The 17,944-nt window shown below is 40.3% G+C and overlaps 1 protein-coding gene across 1 annotated transcript in view; it reads right to left on the bottom strand.

The window, feature by feature from the left end:
- The window catches only part of ZNF713 (zinc finger protein 713), a 90,872-nt gene that overhangs the window by 57,795 nt on the left and 15,133 nt on the right, over positions 1–17,944 (bottom strand). The window contains exon 2 of the mRNA XM_072837667.1: positions 12,898–12,986. Within this exon, the coding sequence (XP_072693768.1) occupies positions 12,898–12,984 (87 nt within the window). The 5' untranslated portion in view covers positions 12,985–12,986. The remainder of the gene's footprint in view (positions 1–12,897; positions 12,987–17,944) is intronic.

The raw sequence follows: 17,944 nt of genomic DNA, 5'->3' as shown, positions 1-17,944 counted from the left end.
TGCCATTTTTTTGGAAATTACTATCTTCCATAGTCTACCTTCTAGAATATAAAAACGCAGGGGCACTTGGTTGGCTCAGTTGGTTAAGTATCTGACTCTTGACCTCAACTCACGTCTTGATCTTAGGGTTGTGCATTCAAGCTCTGTGTTGAGTTCCATGCTGGGCATGGAGCTTACTTCAAACAAAAATCACATCCCTCTCAAGTGCAAAAAACACCCATCTTCTTCCCCAAGACCCCCAAATTTCATTCCATTATGGCATCTGCTTGAAGTCCAGGATCTTGTCATCTAAATTAAGTCCACATACAGATCATAATCTTAAGAGTGCAGTTCCTCAGGTATGGGGCCTTGAATGCCACGACCTGTGAAGTAAAGAAGTAGTTATTTGGCCCATCCTCAACCCCTGCCCCCAATATACAATGGTGGGGGAAAGGCACAGAAATAGTCACTTGAGACACAGCCAATCAACTGAACAGCAGTTCATCGCAATTCTAAAATGCAGCTGCACTGTGCACATGTTGAGAGATGTAAATGAGAAAGTTTTATTTCCAAACCTAGTAACTCTTGGTTTCTTATATTTAACCATTCTTTTTTCAGCCTATGTTTTTCTTTTACATTTTACGTTAGGTAGTCAGAAGCCTAAAGCAGTTGGGGCTTTCAATTTTCTACCTGAAAATCTTAGATAGATCACTGAGTTCAGTAAGTATATTTTCTATTGTCCTTATTATGAAGGTGATAACATTGCTCAATATTTTTTCTTTGAAGGTCTCCTTTCCCCCAACTTATAGCAACATTTTCTTAACTAGCCTTTAAGCCCTGACAAAGATCCTTTAAGCTTCTAGCTCTCCTTTAAGCTCTTTATGATTTCACTAACAGTCTTTTCCTTTCTATCCTCTATTACTCAACTGGCTCTGTTTCAAAGCCAATGCCATATGTTCCAGATCTCTGTTTTGGCAGTATCCCACTTCCAGGTCCAAAATTGGTAATAGTTATCTATTGATATATAATAAAAACACTCCAACATGTAGGGTACTAAAACAGCAATTATTAGGATGGCTAGGTGCCTCAGTCCATTTAGCATCTGCCTTTGGTTCAGGTCATGATCTCAGGGTTGTGGTTCAATGGGAAGCCTGCTTCTCCCTCTTCCACTGCCCCTGCTGGTGCTTGCTCGCTCTTTCTCTCTCAAATAAATAAAAATTTTAAAAAATACCCAGCAAGGGCAGCCCAGGTGGCTCAGTGGTTTAGCGCTGCCTTCAGCCCAGGGCATGATCCTGGAGATCTGGGATCGAGTCCCACGTCAGGCTCTCTGTATGGAGCCTGCTTCTCCCTCTGCCTGTCTCTGCCTCTCTCTCTCTCTGTGTCTCTCATGAATTAAAAAAAAAAAATCCCCAGCAATTATCATCTCTTTTATTTACAAATCTGAAATCTGGGCAGGACTCAGTGGAGGCAGCTTGCCTCTGATCTATGTGGCATCAGCTAGGAGGGCTTGACTTTGGATTGAGGAAACCACTTTCAAGATGGCTTACTCCCATGACTGGCAAGTTGATGCTGGCTTTCAGCTGAGAGCCACTAGAGCTGTGAGCATTAGTTCCTCTCCAGGTGGGCTTCTCCATGGAAGCTGTTTGGCTTTCTTCATGACAAGGTAGCTGGACTTCATGACAAGGTAGCAAGCATCCAAAGAGAATGAGGTCAAATGAGGTCCCACTGCTTTTTGACTTGCCTTGGAAGTCATATAGCTTCACTTCCACTGATCACATGCTTGCCCAGATTCAATGGAGGGAATATAGAACTCAATGTCTCTTGATACAATGAGTATCAAAGTAATATTGTAAAAAAAAAAAAAAAAAAAAAAGTGTTTCCGATGGGAGATGTTTTGTTCTTTTTTTTAAAGATTTTATTTATTTATTCATGAGAGACAGAGAGAGAGACGCAGAGACACAGGAAGAGGGAGGAGAAGCAAGCTCCATGCAGAGAGCTCGATGCGGAACTCAATCCCAGGACTCCAGGATCATGCCCTGAGCCAAAGGCAGACACTCAACCACTGAGCCATCCCGTTTTGGTCATTTTTCTGAAAATTCAATTTGTTACACACTCATGCCAGCAGTGAAGAGAGTGCCAGTTTCTCCAGAAGTTTAGTCAAAAGACTATGTTATTAAGCTTATGGAAAATATCAAACTCATGGTATATATGAAGCTTGATAAAATATCAAGCTTTCTCTACTTTTAAATTTCCTCTTGTTATGAGTATAGAGGAACATTTTCCTTGCGTTTAAGTTCTAATTTTTTTCTGTAAATTCTCTTTTTATGCTATTTGTCCACATTTTAATTGGATCCTAATTTCTTACTGACTTAGAGGCCTGTTTTATATATTTCAAAGATTAGCCCACCACTTGACGGGATGAGCACTGGGTGTTATTCTGTATGTGGACAAACTGAACACCAATAAAAAATAAATTTATTAAAAAAAAAGATTAGCCCACAGTTATCTGACTGGCAAAATATTTTTCTTCATTTGCCAATGTCTTTTTACTTTGCTAATAGTTTCTTTTGTCATGCAGATTTCTGGATATTTTTTTAAGGAGTGGAACCCATGAGTCTTTTCTTTTATGGCATCTAGATTCCCAGTAATTATAAAGCCTTTCCCCAGTGAAGGTTATAAAGTAATTCTCCCATTTCTTATTGAAGTATAATGGAGATAAATTGTGTTAGTTTCAGGTGTACAACATAATGATTCCACATTTACATACATTGCCAAATGATAACCATATTGTCTATTTATCATCTCTTACCATACAAAGTTACCAAATTTTTTTTCTGATGGTCAAAACTTTTAAGATTTACTTTCTTAGCAACTTCCTAATCTGCAATACAATATTATTGACTATAGTCCCCCTGCTATACATTACATCCCCATGTCTTAATTCTATTTATTAATTTATTTTTGCAGTTTTTTAATTTAAATTTTAGGTAGTTAACTGACGGACTTCTTCACTCGGCATAATACCCTCCATTTTTAGCCACATAGAAGCAAATGGTGGGTATTCGTCATTTCTAATGTCTGGGTCTATATATTCCATTGCATATATAGACAACATCTTCTTTATCTAGTCATCTTTCAATGGACACCAAGACTCCTCCCACAGTTTGGATATTGTGGACATTGCTGCTATAAACATTGGGGTGCAGGTGTTTTGGATTTTCACTGCATCTGTATTCTTTGGGGTAAATCCCCAGCAGTGCAATTGCTAGGTCGTAAAGTAGCTCTATTTTTAACTCTTTGAGGAACCTCCACACAGCTTTCCAGAGTGGCTGCACCAGTTCACATTCCCACCAACAGTAAAGAGGGTTCCCTTTTCTCCACATCCTCTCCAACATTTATTGTTTCCTGTCTTGTTATTTTTACCATTCTCACTGGTATGAGGTGGTATCTCATTGTGGTTTTGATTTGTGTTTCCTTGATGGCAAGCATTTTCTCATGTGCTTGTTGGCCATGTGTATATCTTCTTTGGTGTTCATGTCTGAACAATGAACATGTCTGTTCGTGTTTCAACAATTGAACATGTCTGTTCAATTTCTGTTCATGTCTTTTGTCCATTTCATGATTGGATTGTTTCTTTACTGTTGAGTTTAATAGGTTCTTTATAGATCTTGGAAACTAGCCCTTTATCTGATAGGTCATTTGCAAATATCTTCTCCCATTCTGTAAGTTGTCTTTTAGTTTCATTGACTGTTTCTTTTGCTGTGCAGAAGCTTTTTATCTTAAGTCCCAATAGTTCATTTTTGCTTTTGTTTCCCTTGCCTTCATAGATGTATCTTGCAAGAAGTTGTTGTGGCCAAGTTCAAAAACGGTGTTGCCTGTGTTCTCCTCTAAGATTTTGATGGATTATTGTCTCACATTTAGATCTCTCATCCATTTTGAGTTTACCTTTGTGTATGCTGTAAGAGAATGGTCCAGTTTCATTCTTCTGCACGTGGCTCAATAGAGAACCCAGAAATGGGCCCTCAACTCTATGGTCAATTAATATTTGACAAAGCAGGAAAGACTATCCACTGGAAAAGGACAGTCTCTTCAACAAATAGTGCTGAGAAAATCTTCTGCCCATTTCTTAACTGGATTATTTGTTTTGTTTTGTTTTGTTTTGAGTGTTGAGTTTGATAAGTTCTTTATAGATTTTGAATACTAACCCTTTTTCAGATATGTCATTTGCAAATATCTTCTCCCATTCCATAGGCTGCCTTTTAGTTTGATGATTGTTTCCTTTGCTGTGCAGAAGGCTTTTTATCTTGATGAAGTTCCATTACTTCATTTTTTGTGTTTCCCTTTCTGTGGTGATGTGCCCAGTAAAAAAGTTGCTGCAGCTGATGACACAGAGGTTGCTGCCTGTGTTCTCCCCTAGGATTTTGATGGATTGCTGTCTTACATTTAAGTCTTTCATCCATTTTGAATTTATTTTTGTGCATGGTGTAAGGATGTAGTTTAGTCTCATTCTCCTGCATGTGGCTGTCCAGTTTTCCCAGTACCATTTGTTGAAGAGACTGTCCTTTTTCCACTGGATATTTTTTCCTGGTTTGTCAAAGATTAACTGGCCATATAGTTCTGGGTCCATTTGTGCGTTCTCTATTCTGTTCAATTGATCTATGTGTTTGTTTTCCTGCCAGTACCACACTATCTTGATGATCACAGCTTTCTAATACAGCTTAAAGTCCGGGATTCTAATACCTCCTGCTTTGGTTTCTTTCTCAACATCACTTTGGCTATTTAGAGTCTTTTCTGGTTCCATAAAAATCTTAGGATTGTGCTAGCTCTGCAAAAAAAATGCTTGCGGTATTTTCATCAGGATGGCATTGAAGGAGGGGGAGGGGCAAGAGGGCGGAAGAGTAGGGTCCCCAAATCACCTGTCTCCACCAAATTACCTAGATAACCTTCAAATCATCCTGAAAATCTACGAATTCGGCCTGAGATTTAAGAGAGAACAGCTAAAACGCTACAGTCAGAAGAGTTCGTGCTTCTATCCAGGTAGGAAGATGGGGAAAAAGAAATAAAGAAACAAAAGGCATCCAAGGGGGAGGGGCCCCGCGAGGAGCCAGGCTAACGCCGGGGCGAGTGTCCCCAGGACAGGAGAGCCCCGTCCCAGAGAAGCAGGAGCTGCACCAACCTTCCCGGGCGGAAAGGCCTCGCAGGGAGTTGGAGCAGGAACCCAGGAGGGCGGGGATGCCCTCAGGCTCCCTGGGACACTAACAGACACTTGCGCTCCTGGGAGAGTGCACCGAGCTCCATAAGGGCTGCAGCGCGCACACATTGACCCGGGAGCAGATCGGAGGGGCTCGGGCGGCAGCTCCGTGGAGGGGGCAGCGGGGCCCGGGAGCAGCTCGGCGGTGGCTCCGGGAGAGGAAGATGCTCCGTGCGGAGGGGGCTGCGCTGCCGGGAGTGCGAATCCAACAGCGCAGGGCCCGGAGCACAGGGCACCGGGACACAGACCAAGATCCAGCCTCCCCCGGGCAGGCAGAGGCCGGGAGGGCCCAGGACAGCAAGGACGCTCCTGCCCCGAGCTGAGCAGATCAGCGGCCCCGACCCGGAGCCTCCAGGCCCTGCAGACAGAGAGCTCCGGAGTTACTGCTGAAGCAGACTCCAGGGCGCAGGGCAGGCCCCACCACTGGGGTTGTTCCTCCTGGGGCCTCACGGGGTAAATAACCCCCACTGAGCCCTGCACCAGGCAGGGGCAGAGCAGCTCGCCCAAGTGCTAACACCTGAAAATCAGCACAGCAGGCCCCTCCCCCAGAAGACCAGCTAGACGGACAAGTTCCAGGGGAAGCCAAGGGACTTAAAGTATACAGAATCAGAAGATGTTTGTTTGTTTTGGTTTGCCTTTTTTTCTTTTTGATTTCTGATTGCTTCCCCCACCCTTTTTTCCCTTCTTTCTTTCTTTTTCTTTCTCTTTTTCTTCTTTTTTACTTTTTTCTTCCTTTTTTCTTTTTCTCTTTTCTTTCCTTCCTTCTCTCTCTTTTTCTCCTTTTCCCAATACAACTTGTTTTTGGCCACTCTGCACTGAGCAAAAGGACTAGAAGGAAAACCACCTCAAAAGAAAGAATCAGAAACAGTCCTCTCTCCCACACAGTTACAAAATCTGGATTACAATTCAATGTCAGAAAGCCAATTCAGAAGCACTATCATACAGCTACTGGTGGCTCTAGAAAAAAGCATAAAGGACTCAAGAGACTTCATGACTGCAGAATTTAGATCCAATCAGGCAGAAATTAAAAATCAATTGAATGAGATGCAATCCAAACTAGAAGTCCACTAACGACGAGGGTTAACGAGGTGGAAGAATGAGTGAGTGACATAGAAGACAAGTTGATGGCAAAGAAGGAAACTCAGGAAAAAAGAGACAGACAATTAAAAGACCAGGAAGACAGATTAAGGGAAATAAACGACAGCCTGAGGAAGAAAAACCTACGTTTAATTGGGGTTTCCGAGGGGGCCAAAAGGGCCAGAGGGCCAGAATATGTATTTGAACAAATGATAGCTGAAAACTTTCCTAATCTGGGAAGGGAAACAGGCATTCAGATCCAGGAAATAGAGAGATCCCCCCTAAAATCAATAAAAACCGTTCAACACCTCGACATCTAAGAGTGAAGCTTGCAAATTCCAAAGATAAAGAGAAGATCCTTAAAGCAGCAAGAGACAAGAAATCCCTGAACCTTCTAGGGAGGAGTATTAGGGTAAGGGTAACAGCAGACCTCTCCACAGAGACCTGGCAGGCCAGAAAGGGCTGGCAGGATATATCCAGGGTCCTAAATGAGAAGAACATGCAACCAAGAATACTTTATCCAGCAAGGCTCTCATTCAAAATGGAAGGAGAGATAAAGAGCTTCCAAGACAGGCAGGAACTGAAAGAATATGTGGCCTCCAAACCACTCTGCAAGAAATTTTAAGGGAGACTCTTAAAATTCCCCTTTAAGAAGAAGTCCAAAGGAACAATCCACAAAAACAAGGACTGAAGAGATATCATGATGACACCAAACTCATATCTTTCAATAGTAACCCTGAACGTGAACAGGCTTAATGACACCATCAAAAGGCGCAGGGTTTCAGACTGGATAAAAAACAGGACCCATCTATTTGCTGTCTATAAGAGACTCATTTTAGACAGAAGGACACCTACAGCCTGAAAATAAAAGGTTGGAGAACCATTTACCATTCAAATGGTCCTCAAAACAAAGCCGGGGTAGCCATCCTTATATCAGATAAACTAAAATTTATCCCTAAAAATGTAGTGAGAGATGAAGAGGGACACTATCTCATACTTAAAGGATCTACCCAACAAGAGGATTTAACAATCCTCAATATATATGCCCCGAATGTGGGACCTACCAAATATATCAATCAATTAATAACCAAAGTTAAGACATACTTAGATAATAATACACTTATACTTGGTGACTTCAATCTAGCACTTTCTACATTCGATAGGTCTTCTAAGCACAACATCTCCAAAGAAACAAAAGCTTTAAATGATACACTGGACCAGATGGATTTCACAGATATCTACAGAACTTTACATCCAAATGCAAATGAATACACATTCTTCTCAAGGGCACATGGAACTTTCTCCAGAATAGACCACATACTGGGTCACAAATCGGGTCTGAACCGATACCAAAAGATTGGGATCGTCCTCTGCATATTCTCAGACCATAATGCCTTGAAATTAGAACTAAATCACAACAAGAAGTTTGGAAGGACTTCAAACACGTGGAGGTTAAGGACCATCCTGCTAAAAGATGAAAGGGTCAACCAGGACATTAAGGAAGAATGAAAAAGATTCATGGAAACTAATGAGAATGAAGATACAACCATTCAAAATATTGGGATGCAGCAAAAGCAGTCCTAAGGGGGAAATACATCGCAATACAAGCATCCATCCAAAAACTGGAAAGAACTCAAATACAAAAGCTAACCTTACACCTAAAGGAGCTAGAGAAAAAAACAGAAATTAGATCCTACATCCAGCAGAAGAAGAGAGTTAATAAAGATTTGAGCAGAACTCAACGAAATCGAAACCAGAAGAACTGTGGAACAGATCAACAAAACCAGGAGTTGGTTCTTTGAAAGGATTAATAAGACAGATAAACCATTAGCCAGCCTTATTAAAAAGAAGAGAGAGAAGACTCAAATTAATAAAATCATGAATGAGAAAGGAGAGATCACTACCAACACCAAGGAAATACAAACGATTTTAAAAACATATTATGAACAGCTATACGCCAATAAATTAGGCAATCTAGAAGAAATGGGCACATTCCTGGAAAGCCACAAAGTACCAAAACTGGAACAGGAAGAAACAGAAAACCTGAACAGGCCAATAACCAGGGAGGAAATTGAAGCAGTCATCAAAAACCTCCCAAGACACAAAAGTGTAGGGCCAGATGGCTTCCCAGGGGAATTCTAAAAAACGTTTAAAGAAGAAATCATACCTATTCTACTAAAGCTGTTTGGAAAGACAGAAAGAGATGGAGTACTTCCAAATTCCTTCTATGAGGCCAGCATCACCTTAATTCCAAAACCAGACAAAGACCCCACCAAAAAGGAGAATTACAGACCAATATCCCTGATGAACATGGATGCAAAAATTCTCAACAAGATACTAGCCAATAGGATCCAACAGCACATTAAGAAAATTATTCACCATGACAAGTAGGATTTATCCCCGGGACACAAGGCTGGTTCAACACTCGTAAAACAATCAATGTGATTCAGCATATCAGCAAGAGAAAAACCAAGAACCATAGGATCCTCTCATTAGATGCAGAGAAAGCATTTGACAAAATACAGCATCCATTCCTGATCAAAACTCTTCAGAGTGTAGGGATAGAGGGAACATTTCTCAACATCTTAAAAGCCATCTACGAAAAGCCCACAGCAAATATCATTCTCAATGGGGAAGCACTGGGAGCCTTTCCCCTAAGATCAGGAACAACACAGGGATGTAACTCTCACCACTGCTATTCAACATAGTACTGGAAGTCCTAGCCTCAGCAATCAGACAACAAAAAGACATTAAAGGCATTTTAGTTGGCAAAGAAGAAGTCAAACTCTCCCTCTTCGCCGATGACATGATACTCTACATAGAAAACCCAAAAGTCTCCACCCCAAGATTGCTAGAACTCATACAGCAATTCGGTAGCGTGGCAGGATACAAAATCAATGCCCAGAAGTCAGTGGCATTTCTATACACTAACAATGAGACTGAAGAAAGAGAAATTAAGGAGTCAATCCCATTTACAATTGCACCCAAAAGCAGAAGATACCTAGGAATAAACCTAACCAAAGAGGTAAAGGATCTATACCCTCAAAACTATAGAACACCTCTGAAAGAAATTGAGGAAGACACAAAGAGATGGAAAAATATTCCATGCTCATGGATTGGCAGAATTAATATTGTGAAAATGTCAATGTTACCCAGGGCAATTTACACGTTTAATGCAATCCCTATCAAAATACCATGGACTTTCTTCAGAGAGTTAGAACAAATTATTTTAAGATTTGTGTGGAATCAGAAAGGACTCCGAATAGCCAGGGGAATTTTAAAAAAGAAAACCATAGCTGGGGGCTTCACACTGCCAGATTTCAGGTTGTACTACAAAGCTGTGGTCATCAAGACAGTGTGGTACTGGCACAAAAACAGACACATAGATCAATGGAACAGAATAGAGAACCCAGAAGTAGACCCTGAACTTTATGGTCAACTAATATTCGATAAAGGAGGAAAGACTATCCACTGGAAGACAGTCTCTTCAATAAATGGTGCTGGGAAAATTGGACATCCACATGCAGAAGAATGAAACTAAACCACTCTCTTGCACCATACACAAAGATAAACTCAAAATGGATGAAAGATCTAAATGTGAGACAAGATTCCATCAAAATCCTAGAGGAGAACACAGGCAACCCCCTTTTTGAACTCGGCCACAGTAACTTCTTGCAAGATATATCTACGAAGGCAAAAGAAATAAAAGCAAAAATGAACTATTGGGACTTCATCAAGATAAGAAGCTTTTGCACAGCAAAGGATATAGTCAACAAAACTAAAAGACAACCTACAGAATGGGAGAAGATATTTGCAAATGACCTATCAGATAAAGGGCTAGTTTCCAAGATCTACATAGAGCTTATTAAACTCAACACCTAAGAAACAAAAAATCCAATCAGGAAATAGGCAAAAGACATGAAGAGAAATCTCACAGAGGAAGACATAGACATGGCCAACACGCACATGAGAAAATGCTCTGCATCACTTGCCATCAGGGAAATACAAATTAAAACCACAATGAGATACCACCTCACACCAGTGAGAATGGGGAAAATTAACAAGGCAGGAAACCACAAATGTTGGAGAGGATGTGGAGAAGGGGAATCTTCTTGCACTGTAGGTGGGAATGTGAACTGGTGCAGCCACTCTGGAAAACTGTGTGGAGATTCCTCAAAGAGTTAAAAATAGATCTGCCCTACGACCCAGTAATTGCACTGCTGGGATTTACCCCAAAGATACAGATGCAATGAAACGCTGGGACACCTGCACCCCAATGTTTCTAGCAGCAATGTCCACAATAGCCAAACTGTGGCAGGAGCCTCGGTGTCCATCGAAAGATGAATGGATAAAGAAGACGTGGTTCATGTATACAATGGAATATTACTTAGCCATTAGAAATGACAAATACCCATCATTTGCTTCGACGTGGACGGAGCTGGAGGGTATTATGCTGAGTGCAGTAAGTCAATTGGAGAAGGACAAACATTATATGGTCTCATTCATTGGAGAATATAAAAAATAGTGAAAGGGAATAAAGGAGAAAGGAGAATAAATAAGTGGGAAATATCAGAAAGGGAGACAGAACATGAAAGAGTCCTAACTCTGGGAAATGAACTGGGGGTAGTTGAAGGGGAGGTAGGGTGGGGGTGGGGGTGACTGAGTGACGGGCACTGAGGTGGGCACTTGACAGGATGAGCACTGGGTGTTATTTTGTATGTTGACAAACTGAACACCAATAAAAAATAAGTTTATTAAGAAAAAAAAGAATATCTCTTTTGCTTACTGATGTATTTCTCACACCAAGCACAATTGCTGGCACATTGTAGCTGCTCAAAAATTACCTGTTGAATGAACTACCTTGTTTCTTAACATAACAAGGGGTTCTGGAGAATTAAAACAAACCCCTTTGGCTGGAATGCCAAGAAGCAGTTCACTGATTCACTTGAGTTCTTGATGTCTTGATGTCTTCCACTGTCTGTGGAGGAGCCTTATAATTAAGAGTGAACTGAATATAAGCCTATTCCCTGCAATCCAAAGATCCCAAAGCAGCAATGTACCAAATAATGCTCAGCTGCAGCTGACAATCTACTTCTTCCTTATTGTCGCTGCTCTTGCACAAATTTTATTTCCTGTCTGCAATGGTCCTGTCTTCGTTAATCTTCAAATTACCGATATTAGCAAAAATTCAAACTCCACCTTCTTTATGAAGTCTACTCTCATTCCTCTAGTCTCAAATCAGATTTCTCCCTTCTCAAATATAAATAATAGTGAAAGGGAATAGAAGGGAAGGGAGAAGAAATGGGTATGAAATATCAGAAAGGGTGACAGAACATAAAGACTCCTAACTCTGGGAAATGAACTAGGGGTGGTGGAAGGGGAGGAGGGCGGGGGTTGGGGGTGAATGGGTGATGGGCACTGAGGGGGGCACTTGATGGGATGAGCACTGGGTGTTTTTCTGTATGTTGGCAAACTGAACACCAATAAAAAATAAATTATTAAAAAAAAAAGATTTCTCCCTTCTCTGAGTACCTCTTGTATTTGTTGTATTTTGCATGCTTAGCAGCATCCAACATTACACTTTTCTGAATATTATAGGTTTCACTGGGTAAAATCTCCTCTGATGAGTTTATTGGGTACCTATAGACAATGTTTATCTCATATAATCTAAAGCATTTGATACTAGTATCTGGTGTGTTAAGCTAAAAATTGGTTAAAGTTGAGATCCACAAAAGATATCTTAACACTTTCATTTCAAATATATAACTTCATACTCATTTGCTCATCTTTTGATGTGAAACCAAGCCTTTTCTATGAGAGTGATTTTAATAATGAAATGTCCATACTCCTAACGCATCAGTTTCTGTTTCATTAAAATGCAATAAGCAAGTGACAGTTTGGAAATAATATAGGTGTAGAATCCTCTAAGATTTTTATGATTTTCCTTCAGTGTGTTACAGTTTGCTCACACATAATTTGATAGCAATTTTTTAAAAAGTGACTGACATTTATAAGGTCTTTCCAAAGCATCTGAAACAAATCCTTGTCATAGTTACACCTCATCAGTTTACATAATACATAATCGAATTCTAAAATAGTTAGCAACAGGCTTAGACAGTTTTTGCAAAAGGTACAACAGACTCTTGATAAACATTAACTCCTGGCAGATGTCCTCAGGCATATTAAATAACCTCATTAGTTCCAAGTAGTCATTGTGACCTGGACATCATGTTTACAGAGAGAATGGCAGTCATTGTTTGCAGAGAATGGCAAGTGTTGTTTAAAGTCTGCTGAAATGCTTAAGTGATGGGTGATTAAAAGATAGTCTATGGCTTCTTTTTCTTTTACAATATCCAGCCCATGATCTACTTTTTCTTTTACAGACCTGAGCCCATGATCTCCTAAAAATGCTGGGAAGGAGAGAAGAGCTATAAAGGGTATATAAGGTGAATGGGAAACATCCTATAGAGATTATCATCTGTCCTAACAGTCTAAAGGACTCTGGATTCACTTCTGAGAATTGAAAAATAAAAGTGCCCACGTTCTTAGAATTATAACAGCATTTCAGAAAAGAGTAAAACTGAACTTACCTGAGACCTGACTATCTGTGATCCATCATTCGATCCCTTTTCCTCCATGTTCTCCCCTTGGGAAAGTATAGCATTGTAAGAGGGCATAACTGGGAAAAAGAAAAAAGAAGCATCTGGTAAACACATGACGTTAATGCTGAAACTAACCTTTGGAATGTTAGTTCCTGTCAGGATGGCAGACAGTTTAGAGAGAAGCCCTCTAAGACAAAAGCTTAAAGGTTGAATAACTTATTGAGGAATTCAGTGTAGGATCTTCTCTTTCTCTTATTGTGGCATATAGGAAGCTCAAGAAAGCTCAGTGGATTTTAGCCCTGACTACACACTTCAAGGATTTTTTTTAAATGCCAATGTTCAGCCCCTATTCCCAGAGATTTGGTTTTTCGTTTTTGTTTCTTTTAATTTTATTTAAATTCTAGTTAGTTTAACATACAGTGCAATATTGGTTTTAGGAGTGGAATTCAGTGAATCATCACTTACATACAATACCAAGTGCTTATCATAACACATACCCCCACTTAATGCCCATCACCCATCCAGTCCAGAGATTTGGATAAATCCAGGATTATCCAAAATGGTCTGGGGTGGGCCTAGGAAACAGCATCTTAAATCTAAAGTCGCCCAGTGATTTTAAGTAGGAGATGAGATCCACTGAGATGAGCTGATACAAAAAAACCTGTTAAGGGCCTAATCTTATTCTTTAAGGTGATAAATTCATTCCCAAACTCAAACTCCAAAGATCTTCTCTCCTTTACTCGTTTTTTGTTTTTTTTTTTAATTTTATTTATTTATTCATGGGAGACACACAGAGAGAGGCAGAGACACAGGCAGAGGGAGAAGCAGGCTCCTCACAGGGAGCCCAATGCGGGACTTGATCCCAGGACACTGGGATCATGCCCGGAGCCAAAGGCAGGCGCTCAACCGCTGAGCTACCCAGGCATCCCTCTTTTGCTCTTTTTAACACGATCTTTCTCATATACAAAGGAGATTTCACTCTTCTCAGTTTTAAGAGTGTTCACCTTCTTTTCTGAGTGCCAGATTCAGTGCACCACCATGATTCCTACACCTCTGTACAGTTCCTAAGTTGTAATGTCACCAAAGATCTGCTCTCTTCTAGAAGGACCGTCAGGAGACACACTAGGACTAACAGTCTCAGTGTCCTTGTCAGTCCCTGCAAGTTGATTTTCCAGTGCCTTATGGAGAATAGTCACTCCCAGGTATTAAAGGTGCCTCATCTCTGATGAGAGCCTCAGGAGCCAAAAACTATCCACAAGATTTCAGCTTCTCAGGGGCAGCCACTCTTAGAATCTTGCTTTGTCATGCAGAATTGAGATGTGGGGATTCCTGAAGATGGCTATTACTGTTTTTTCCACTAAAGGCATCGATTCTTCATGTATGGACTTCACTATGACATTCAAATCTCTCTCCTGGCAGGGATCTTGTAAGACACAATATCAGGTTGAGCACCTGTAATGAGATGCACCAGTCAACAAAAATCCAGCAGTCTGAGTCAACTAGGGACCTAGAGAGTCTGTAAAGAAACATATAAACTACCATTCATAAAGATAGGACATACTACAGTATGGGATTCTTTAAAAACATTCAAAAAGCATTTTTAAAATTTCTTAGATTCACATATTACAAAAAGCAGAGATATACATATCCATCAGCTACAACAAACTTTAGCCTCAGTTCCTACCCACTCTCTTCTCAGACTAGAAAACACATGGTCCTTGCTTAGTGAAAGATTTTCAGAAAGACTTTCACCAACATTAACAACAGGGTAAAATACTTTGAATTGCTAAGAAATATGGAAGGATACATTCTTTTTCTGTTCACAAAGGTTAGCCTGAAAATTTCTCTCAAAAGTTAGTGATGGAACTGAAGAATGAAGTCATTTCCTGAGAAGCAAGTTTTTTAAACAAAGAAAATCACAGTTCCAGTGGAATGGTCTATTAGATGAGGTAGCCACCCACCACTCAAGATATGGCACAAATCCACAGCTTTACAACCAGTCAACTAAGAGGCAGACCTTTCAGGCCTAATTTAAAAGCACTTTAAAAAGCAGGTCCTGGGATCCCTGGGTGGCGCAGCGGTTTGGCGCCTGCCTTTGGCCCAGGGCGCGATCTTGGAGACCCGGGATCGAATCCCACGTCGGGCTCCCGGTGCATGGAGCCTGCTTCTCCCTCTGCCTGTGTCTCTGCCTCTCTCTCTCTCTGTGACTATCATGAATAAATAAATAAAATCTTAAAAAAAAAAAAAAAAAAAAAAAAAGGCAGGTCCTATTGGTCCAAGCCAAAGCTCTACAAGGGTCCTACTCTCTGAAGAGCCACCAGCAATCTTCTGAAAATGCTTGACATTTCAAACCCAATCACTTCAAAACCAACTATTCACAACAATAAAAACATTTACCAAGTGAGGCAGAACATGTTTCTCTGTCACATGTGTGAACCCAAGGGGATGGGGAGTGTCAAATATATGATATAGTCTATGCAAGTTTAGTTGAGAATTTTTTATGGCATCTGATAAGACTAAGTCTCCAGAGAACACACACTTGGAAATGCAGATTTAGTTCTCAGTGTTTTGGTTTAATGAGGGATCTGAAACTGAAGATCCCTGGTTCACAGCTCTACGTTCCTTCTAGGATACACTGAAGTTCTCCTTAGTACTTGTTCTGTACCTTTTCATTGTTGGTATCTGATCTCCTTTCTTCTCATAATTTCCCTTTCAATTCCTGTATTGGAAAGATACACACACAAAACCCCTCTAAACCAACCACTCCCCACCCCCAAATTGTAATTTTTTCATACAACACACACACACAGACTTTTCCAGACTTTTCTAGTAATCCCACAGGCTTTTTCAAATAAGTAGCCATGATAGCTTGGAAGGTAACAAATTTCCTTGACTGTCTAAGGAATACAAGAATTATAATCAATTCAGATGAAGAATGACTTTAGGGATAACATCTTTTTCTGAGTGAACTTCATGGATCATGTAGAAAACTCATGTTTTCTCAATCTGGGCTGTGTATTAGACAAAGCCCAGATTCTAAACTATACATATGTAAATGTATACATGTCCAGGCTCCACCCAAGAGCTACTAAACCAGAATCTGTTGAGGTGAAGTCTGGCATCTACTCATTTTTTAAATGTCTCACAAGTGATTCTGATGCAGGAATTCAGAACAACTATCAGAGCCTCTCATTTCCTTCACTTCCTCCATGCCAATGATTTTCATCGTCATTCTACTTCAGTCACCTACATCTAGTACCATAGCACTTCTGAAGTCTTCCTTACCTTACAAAACATTAAACTGTAAATCAGGAGACCTTAGATTCTAGACTGGATGGGAAAGGAAGTAAAGACAGGAGTAGCTTCATGTAAGGGAAAAATAGAAAAAGCAGCAGTGCTCCTCAAAGTGTGGTCTGAAGATCCTTGGTATCATGCCATTTGCTGAGAAGCAGATCCACTGGTCCTGTCCCAGATGTAATGAAATGGCATCACTGGGTGGGTATTCTTGGCCCAGAGATTTGCATTAAAAGTATTCCTTCCCTGGAATCAGACCATTTTCTCCAGGTTCCCTACAAGCCTGAATCTAGCATGTACTTTCTCATTCCTATCTTCAACTTTATCTGTCACATTTATTGACTCCTTCCTAATTTAAAATCTTTTTTTTTTAAAGATTTATTTATTTACTTGAGAGAGAGAGAGAGTGCACATGAGGGACAAAGGCAGAGAGAGCAGGCCCCCTGCTGAGTCAAGAGCCCCATGCAGGGCTCATCCCAGGATCATGACCTGAGCTGGAGGCAGACACTTAACTGACTGAGCCACCCAGGTGCCCCAATTTAAAATTTTTTAATCTCTCTCTCAACATTAAAAATTTTCCCTGGCTATGTGCCCATTTGTAACTGGCATCCATTCTTTTTTCAAGGCTACAACTCTGCAAAGGATTGTCAATACTTTTCTCTACTTCATTATCCATTTATTTTTAAATTATCTATGTATGATCTTTCTGCTGTTCTGCCATCAGCACACTACTGAAATTGCTCTGGTTAGGAATATCCAAAACCCTTATGTTGTTCAAGCAATGGAGTTCATTACTTCTTGAGCTCTGATGGGTATCTGACGCTGCTGACAACTGTGTTTTGCTTTATGTCCACAGTCCTTCTCAGTGGACTATGCACTAGTCCCTTTTCCTCTGCTTACCATCTACATATTGTTGTTCCTTAGGATTTTCCAATATCTATTTCTGCTTCCTCCACAGGTGAGGTAAAGGCATCTTTACTTATAAAGTATGCAAACCTGACTTTGAAACAGTACCTCACTTTGAAATTTTTTAGTGGCTCTCTACAGTTCTTAGGCTGCAGTACAAAGCCATAAAAAATCCTATGACCTGCTTCCTGACCTCTCGAGCTACTCCCATTTGCTTCAGTCTTCATCTACACTGTTGTGCTTTTACGTCCTTAAGTGTGCCATGCGTGCTTTATCTCCCTACCTCCTCCCCAGACAATACTACTCTCCCTTCAGGTCTTAGCTTAAATCAATGAAGGTTTTGATATACAAACCTAGGGAGGTCCCTCATTTATACCCTCCTGGTTTTGCTAGCACCTTTATCATTGTCATTATTTGTATAGTCGCCATTTTTATTTATACTTCACCATTGTGTGATGTTAACCTCCATGAAGGCAGGAATTTGTTCTGCCTTATTTAGTATTCTACATTTGATGCTCTCAGTATGTGGCTAATAGTAGGTATCAATAATATTTGCTTAATAAGTAAATGAAAGGGTTCTGGTGTTTGCTCTTCTATTTTTTAATTTTTAAACTTTTTATTTTGAGCCAATTTTAAACTTACAGTAAAGTTGCAAAAGCAGTACATAATTCCCACATACCATTTACACCACTTGTCCTAATGTTAGTGCTTTATATGACCAGAGTACAATAATCAAACCCAGGAATTTAAATTGGTACAATACTATTAACTCAAAGTATTCAAAATTTACCAGTTTCTACATTAGTATTTTTTCTCTGATCCAGGATCTCCTATG

The sequence above is a fragment of the Canis lupus genome, chromosome 8 (genome assembly GCF_048164855.1).
Source record: "Canis lupus baileyi chromosome 8, mCanLup2.hap1, whole genome shotgun sequence".
Lineage (NCBI taxonomy): Eukaryota > Metazoa > Chordata > Mammalia > Carnivora > Canidae > Canis > Canis lupus.
This window is presented reverse-complemented; position numbering and strand designations above follow the sequence as displayed.